This window comes from Cyanidioschyzon merolae, chromosome 8 (genome assembly GCF_000091205.1).
Source record: "Cyanidioschyzon merolae strain 10D DNA, chromosome 8, complete genome".
NCBI classification, from domain to species: Eukaryota; Rhodophyta; class Bangiophyceae; order Cyanidiales; family Cyanidiaceae; genus Cyanidioschyzon; species Cyanidioschyzon merolae.
This window is the reverse complement of record NC_010134.1, coordinates 731,341-739,753: the sequence shown is the minus strand read 5'-3', so window position 1 is coordinate 739,753 and position 8,413 is coordinate 731,341. Positions and strand designations below refer to the sequence as shown.

Here is an 8,413-nt window from a genome sequence, read left to right as displayed (position 1 = left end):
CCCCCCATTGCCCCAGTAATGTCTCTAGCAATTGAGCCGAGAGGAATCCTTATCATCAGAGTCCTGCGGGTGGCCATTCGGAGACTCCAGTACGCGCAGGTCTCTCGATGCATATCAATGTGACCGCCTCGTCGTTACCTATGTTTTGGGCCCCGGCCGTCGCGCGTGGTCTGAATCGCGCCCTTGCTTGTGTTGCTTTCGTGTTTGTCGTTCTTCACCATTTTTTGTTTTCTTTTTTTTTCTCTCAACATCTCACAGTACTTAAATGCTGCTTTATCGGTGCCAGGTCGTCTCCATTGTAACGCAAATATTTTATACGAACAAAGAAAATTCTTTCTTTATGTTATTTTCGATATATTTCTGCTTAAAATCTTGTCGAATTGTGTTCCCGTCGTACCCAATTTATGGCCTTACATCTGCACATGGCTTGGTATTGTTGAGCTTTCAATTATCTGCGACATTTGACCAGCTCGATCGCTGTGTGCGTTGTTTGCTCCGCTTAGTAGCTCTACTATCCTCATCGTGTTTCTTCACACGAGTTTGATGGTTGTTTGCAAGCCCTTTTCCATACATTCATATCCACCGGTTTTCAGAGCTCTCCGAATATCCACAGTAGTCATCATTGTTTGTATTTCGTTCTTGGTTATGAACTTGCTGTAAGTCTTCCCACTCAGCTGCAAGCACAAAGCTACATATCTTCTTTGGAACATATTCTCAGTTGCAACTCTATCTCTTCTCTTTCAGCGTTCCTAGCACTAGCCGTATCCAAGCTCAAATTTGCTAGTGGCTAGCTTCAAGGCGACTGTGGTGCGGTTTCTTCGTCGACAGCTTGTAGGACCGGGACCTGTTGTTGCCTGCGTGTGGATCCGATTCATGGATGATCCGAGAGCAATAATGGAAAAAAAAGACGACCCGGCCCTAAAATCTCTGGCAGCCATACAGTGGCCGTGGGCACCTTATTTCTAATAGGAGCTGCAATCTCCGTTTCGGCGTACCGATCAATCTCTAGGAGGCGACCGATATCACTTTGCGCGGTCGGTATGCAGTATGCAGCACACCGGACTGTACGCCATTTCGCTCAGCAGCTGTGCGTCGCACGTCGACTGGGCTCGTTTCTGGAGTGAGCGTCTGATACAGGAAACGGACCCTACGTATCGATGCGCGTGTCGTGGTTGTTCAGACAAGGTACATGGATATAATTTGTTGGGTCCATTCAGTATTTGAATGTACGTCTAGCTTCGCGTCCTTACCACAAGCATCCACAGGCGCTAAGCGTACGTTATATCTGTTTCTCTCCTGCCGACCCGTATTGAGCATTCCGACTTTGATACCGTTTTCAGTGAAGTTGAGAAGATCCAGTACAGCTGATTACTCTTCCCCCGTGCCGATCTTTAGGGTCTAGCAATGCACCTCAGCGTATCGCCTCGGTAGTGCTTGCGGTACCAGGCATATTCTCATACAAGCTGAGATCCAACATTGTTTACCATCCATATAGATTGTTTACAGGAATGAACACATTGTCGCAGGGCAGCATGCAGGGAACTACATGTGCACTAGAAACAGACCATGATCGAGGCCTCTTTTTCTGCTCTGTATTCTGATTTGTTGGATTCACGCACAACACTGTTCCCTATGCTCTTTTTTGTACGCGTACACTGAATTCAAGCACCACTGTTCACTAATCTATCTAGTTATTGCCCCTACACATCTCTAGAGTAGCAATAGCAATGTTCCGCGCTACCGTTCCTGGAAGGCGGAATCAGCCACCGCGCCGCCTCGGCATCGAAGAGCAGCTGGCCCCGATATGACAATGAGCTTTTCGCCCATACAAGTCTGCTTGCGGCTGCTTCAGGGATGCTTGGTTGGAGGTAAATATCGCGAGCACCCAAACTCTGACCTTAGCGTCCTTGCTTCTTGTTTATTGTTCAAAGCTTGCTGCTTGGCGTCTCGCCTTTATTCCTTATGACCTAGAGTTTACCAGATGCGGCTTCTGAAACATGCTGCCGGCACCGTATCCACAAAGCACAGACTGGCTTCACCTGTAGCTCACTCCGGACATGTAGCGGTTCATGCCGATAAACGCACTAGAGCCAGTACTCGAACAACTCCAAACGCGGGTACCGCGGAAGAGTCGGAGCTTGTCTGGACGAGACTGTAGCAAACTCCAAGGTACCAGTTGAATGTCGCGCGTCCACTTGAGCTTCATCTAGACTTTCATCATGGACATTCCGACTAGCTCCACTGTATGCAGGATTCGCTCTGCGGTACGCCTCGTCGGTCGGAGTCGTGGCGACAGGCCCATTCAGGTCGATCGTTCCATAAGCACCGGTTTGTTGCTACCAGTAGGCTGCCTTGTGCGATCAGCAGGACTGGCACGACTGAGCTCATCAGCACGGGAACTTGCTTTACATTCATTATGAAGTATATACATAGTGTGCGTCTTCCAGGGCACCAGAACATAAATATAAACATCGTTCTACACAAAGTTTGGAGCAGTGTGCAGAGCTTCTGGCACAGTACACTCTGCCTTTATAACTATGGGGATCAGGCTGTGGTTACGTTCTTTCTAGTGAAGTCTACTGACAGCCAGGGTCATTTCACTGCCGATATTTTTCCTGGCAGTCCCTCTCGACTGCAGTGCATCAACCGAATAACCGTGAGATATTTACTCCTTGGCCTTATAACTTTCCGTTTTCATGCTTTCCACTGCAGGAGCTGTAGAATTGTACGACTATAACCAATTCTATTTCTCCACATTCAGTCGCGAATCTTGATCATATTGCGTTCAATACAGCTCTTCTTTCTTGAAATAAATCCCATATGCTTTTCTCGTATCCCCCCAACTGTGAAATCCTTATCGCTCTCACTGCACCGTTCCAAGAACCACGCCCCAGTGCCAACAGCCAATTTTCATATCTGAATGTATGTTCGAGCGGAGCGCTCAACATCTCCCCAGCCACTATACTATTTCGAAGCATAGATGTATGCAATGCTCGGCTCATTCTCTCTCAAGTAACCGACAGCTGCTGCTTTTGCTCTCCGGAAGTATTGGCGCTACTGTACTTCTTCGCACATAAAACTGTATTCCGCGGCTTTCAACGACTACACACATACGAATACTTGTATGGAACTTTGCTCGTTCGTATAAGTTGCTATGGTTGTGTGCCTTACCGAAATGCCTGACAATATGCTGCGGGATGCTTTTTCGCGATAGAGCGCGTATTACCATCATTGCTCAAACATTATCCTATGGCAGAAAAAGCGGCACCTAGAGTGGTACCATCGGTACTGCTCGCCCCTGTCCTGCGCGCAGATTGCCAGATCAGCAGGCTGCAACTACAACACTTACGCGAGCCTCCGTTAAAACACGTGCTGCACTCGTCCAAACGTGATAGAGCCTTTCTGCGTATGGCATGATACCCACAATACCCTCTGTGCCGAGCCCTGATGTCCATATCTTGCGCAGAGCATCGACCCGCGCAGGCCACAACACAGCATGTGCCGCGGCATGCGATGCGTACGTCCCGTAGCAGCTCACGAGAACACCGTCGACCACAAGGCGCCCTGAGCGAGTCAACGGCGCATAGAGACCATTGTGCGTAACTACTGTCTCGATTGCCACCACGGGGTCCGGCAGATGCGCAGCAACGTCCAGCAGAGCGTCGCCCACGCGGATATCTTCCGCGAAAACTGCCTCAACGGCGGAGGTACCCAGCTCAAGGCTCTGACGTATGTGCTCCTGCTGATGCTGCTGCTGCTGCTTCTGTGAAATACACGAGAAAGCGGTCGTCATACCGTAAAAGTCTCTAGAGTGTTCGATCATTCGATATACCAGATGCTGTCTCGTCAGACGCAGCTGCTTTCCGGAAAGCGTCTTGATCGCCAGAATCTCCGCAGTAGCGCCGGCCTCGTTATGCAACCATCCTAGTACACTATCTTCGACCAGTTGCCCGCGCCCATTGACGCCCATTACGGCCATACCTGATCGAAGCTCGCTTATCTGCAGATGGTTGCCCAGACCATCGATCAGCACCGGGGCATCCGCGGGGAAGCAGACCGCAGAGCCTTCGCCTACAGCGGTCTGCGTCACATTTGTCGTTGCCGACGGGGGTGCAGTAACGGAGGGCGTCGGTGATGCCGTCGGTGTTGGTGTTGGTGTTGGTGTCGGTGTTGGTGTCGGTGTTGGTGTCGGTGTAGGCGTCGGTGTTGCGATGTATAATGTGAAGAGGTCGTTAAGGGAACCTGAGTTGCCTACGCCTCCGAACAGGACCGGGTCGTTTTGATCGGTATTCCAAAGAACTGCATAAGCTCGCGGAGGTGGAAGCGTTGTATTGCTTGTCTTGTTAAGCTCGCCGTAGCTATAGGCTCCATCCGTTGTATTGTCACCGTCTACCCAAGTCCATTCAAGACTCGTAGTATTGAACGTCCACAGGTCGTTGCAGAAACCGGGTGAATAACCACCGAAGAGATACAGAGTGTTTGACGAGTCTACAAATCCAGAGGAAGAGGACCTGTACCCCGGAGTGTTGCTCGATGACGGCACTCCTTTCTCGCCGTATACTGCCCCATCCGAACCAACACTGTCATTTCCAGACATCCAAGTCCATTCTTTGGAGCTGACATTGTACAGCCATAAATCATTCAGAGAGCCGCCATTTCCGTCAATCTGTCCGTAACCGCTAAAGAGCCAAAAGTTCCCATCAAGGTCTCGCCACGATGTGGCTCCGAGACGTCCAGCGGGATAATTGCTCGGCGATGCCTGGCGAAACGCACCATAGCTTCCAGAGGGAATCTGCTGTTGAGTGCCACCTATCCAGCTCCATTCGTTGGTCACTGTGTTGTACTGCCACAAGTCACCGTAATACGTACCATTAGGACTAGATCCGGCAAAGAGATAAAACTGGCCATCTAGGCCAACCCAGGTCGCGGGTTGGAAACGAGCGCCAGGCGTGTTGCTTGAAGACGAGTTCCCAAGAGTACCATATGTCGGGGGAACATTGGTCTTGTTGGATCCCTGCTCCCATGTCCACTCGCCCGACGATACATTATACATCCACATATCACTATAGCCCGAGTTCAAATTATGGCCTCCATATAACCAAAGGTTTCCGTTGCTGTCACTCCAAGCAGCGGATTCCGTCCTCGAAGGCGGATAGTTGCTCTTGTTGGGAACTCCGCGGGAGCCGTATACCCCTCCAGAGTTGAGGGATGCAGAGCCTCCAACCCAGGTCCAAGAGAACGTGCTTAGATTGTAGTTCCAGAGATCACCGAAGACGTCTCTCAAGTCGCTGCCACCACCAAACAACCAGAGCACCCCGTCAGCGCCGGTCCAGAAGGCCGCACCGTACCGCGCCGGAGGCACGTTGCTGGTGTTTGGCACACCCTGAACACCGTAGCTACCTGAACTGCTGGTAGAGTTACTACCACCGATCCAGGTCCATAAAAAAGTATCTTCGGAGGACAAAACTCCACGAACTGTGTGTGTGCCCGACACAACCAATACTACCACCAGGAGTCTCAATATAGAAAAATATCTTCTTCGCATATGGGATACGAAAGAGGTTCTGCACCAGTGAAAAGAAAGCGCCACTGAGAGAAACAAGTTGCTTAGAATCTCCAGGGATAGGAGAGACTCCAGCTGCTGGTACTGTTGTCACTGCTGTCTCCGTCCTTACCACCACCAGGCTCAACGAAGTATTCTGAGGTAAGCAGCACGGAAGCGCGTCAAGCACCGCCTTCTGAATGACGCAGATCTGCGCACGGCGCTCCCACAACAGGACATTTCTATAATAAACGGACAAAGATATTTTGCAGCGTCTGCTATCTAGTTTCATGAAGGCGTTCTCGTAATGGCAATGCAAGTTAACATTCTACGCCGCAGTCGTGTTTCAGATACACATGCAGAGTCCAAACACCCAAAAGGTCTAATAGCATGCCCGTCGCACATTCGGACCCGGCCCGCTATGACGCAATACGAAAAACTCCCTCTTTCTGCACGCCATCTGCATATTTGTTGGCATCCCGTCTAGGGGGAAGTTTGGTGTCCAGACACCCTCAACATTGGATGATGGGCCGCCAACCCGGACTGGAAGGTTGCGTGCATGCATGTGCGAACTATATTGCACAACTAAGATCCTCATGGAATGAATATATCAATAACTGAAACATATTCTTAGTTCTATGGTCGCGCGCGGGGCTGTACAGATAGCTGGCGTCAACGCAGTGGTTCATACTGAACCACTTGCTGAGGCATGCGTTGTGGTCGACACCAATATGACGCACTTGGAGACGCAGTTGCAGTCGCAATAATGGCACTCGGAGTCGGTGTGGGACTAATCTACAATCACTCGTTGTTGATGCACTCCTCGCCAGAGCGGCAACAACGCACCTTGTTCACAAGGTTATCCGAAGCGATCAGGTACGTCCCGCACTGCTTTGTAGGGTCCTTGCATACACAGAATGACGGCAACAGCACCTGTTGCTGCTGCTGCTGTTGTCGCAGGTTATTGCTGTTGCTGAACGGGTTGTACGTACAGTTCTCTATCTCGGCGTTGCAGCACTCCGGGCCACACGGAATATAGCTCGAGTTCGATACGTTGCCGGTCGTGCCGCTCAGCGAGTTCGAGACGTACCCGTAGGTCTGGCACACGTTCTCAGTAACCGGCTGGCAGCACTCGTTGCAAAGCCCCAGGCAGCAACCCGCCTCCAGGCACTGCTGCGGCGCGTAGCTCGTGCGCTGCGTCCCGTGCTGCTCCCCGTACAGAAGCGTGTTCAGCAGACGCACAAACTGGTTGTTGTTGATGTTATTGGTCAGCTGCTGGTTGTGATTCACCGCGTTCGTGCACGGCTGGCGCTCAAACTCACCCACCGCGCACGTCTTCTCGGGCTGGAAGCAGTACGGGTTCGACGCAAAGTCGCACTGCTGCTTGCCGTTCTGCACCCACTGGTTCTGCGCCTGCGAGTCGTAGCAGCAGCCCTGGGCATAGCAGGTAAACTGGTTGATACCCGCGTTGCCGCACGGCTGGCGCTGCGCTCCCGGTGACGGGCAGAGGGGAACCGGTGCCTGCACCTCCTGCAACGCTACAGAAGCCTGGGGTGCATGGTTGATGTCGTAGTAGCACCAGGGCGCGAGGATGCCGTTCGCTGTTGGCTGCCAGCAGCATCCCGGTATCGCAGTGCAATCGTCAGGGTAGATGTAGCTCCAGCCGCAGGGGACGCGCTGCGTCACTGGAACAGCGCTGCAGGCCGCTGAGACGCTCTTCAGGGTGCACGCGTTCGTCTGGGAGTTGAAGCAGCACCCGACTTGCTCGTAAGCGTCCTGGTTGATGCACTGTCCTGGAGATCCGCAGAGCTCATTGGAGCAGATGGTGGTAGGCGTCCGCGAAGTTTTTGGTGTTGGAGTAGGGAATGCTTTCCTCAATGCAAACACATCATTGAGAAAGTCACTGCAAGCGTGTTTGAACATCCAAATCAACCAAATATGATCGGATTAGTCTCAATGTTGTTCCAGAATGCTGACCCATAGCTAGCGCCTGGTACAATCCTTGGGTCGGATTCGTTCAATGCACCATATCTTGCTGGAGCATTCACTGCCGAGCTTTCATTAATCCACGCCCGTTGACCCACTTTGATATCGAATACCCACAGATTTTTCAAACGTCTGCAAGTGCGCTTCTATTGCCGTATCCTTTATGGCAAAAAGAGTTACAGATTACCCAAATAAACACGCTCTGCCCTCTTGAACGACCACAGTTGGCAGTCTCTGGCGCATTCGATGCGAAATAGCTCATAGCTATAGCTATATTAATCACTACTGCAGTACGCTTTATGACTTGCGAAGCAATTTTGGCTCACCACATCAGGAGGAGTGCCCTTTCACCCGATCACTATCCGATCGTGACAGTGGGGTGCCGTTTCATCGTTACGCTGTTGCTCCCACATGCGTCCTCGACGCAGCGGTCTGCGCTTCGAAGGCGCATCCCATATTCACCACTAACAAACCTTAGACAGGGGCCAAGATAGTCGACTTGAGGCCTCGCCTCCGTAACGCCTGGTCGATCAGATCAAGACTCAGTTCGTAAAGCTGATCTGCCTTGTCGATTTCGTACGTTGGTTCAATAACGTGCGGTTCGGACTTCTATCCCCCATACGTATATTTGCCACGCCACTGATAATACGAGCCCGAGTCCGAGAACTGTCCCTGGGTCGCCACTTCGGCTTCACGGCGTCCGGCCTCATCATTGGGAACGTATTGCCGAGTGATGTACTTCTGATGAATCGGGAAGAATATGTAGCGGAACCAGCCACGCTTTTCGCGGAAGAGGTTGCTGTTGGCGACACATCCCGGGAAAATCGTCACAGAGGTCACACCGTCGCGGCCGTATCAATGACCGAGCGCCTTCATTGATAACAC

General features: G+C 51.5%; 2 protein-coding genes across 2 annotated transcripts, besides 2 other annotated features; both read right to left on the bottom strand.

Moving 5' to 3' along the window:
* Positions 1-3,322: 3,322 nt before the first annotated feature.
* Positions 3,323-5,545, bottom strand: CYME_CMH283C (similar to hedgehog protein; the record flags this gene model as incomplete). Its single annotated transcript, XM_005536150.1, has 1 exon — positions 3,323-5,545. The coding sequence occupies one exon, from the start codon at positions 5,543-5,545 to the stop codon at positions 3,323-3,325; it is 2,223 nt and encodes a 740-aa protein (XP_005536207.1).
* Positions 5,546-6,343: 798 nt separating this feature from the next.
* On the bottom strand, positions 6,344-7,465 carry CYME_CMH282C (similar to trefoil factor; the record flags this gene model as incomplete). The annotated part of the gene is made up of 1 exon (XM_005536149.1): positions 6,344-7,465. One exon carries the CDS (start codon positions 7,463-7,465, stop codon positions 6,344-6,346), a length of 1,122 nt encoding a protein of 373 aa, XP_005536206.1.
* Positions 6,556-8,083: a sequence feature (possible transcribed region).
* Positions 8,003-8,413: part of a sequence feature (pseudo-gene of NADPH:protochlorophyllide oxidoreductase) that runs on past the window's edge.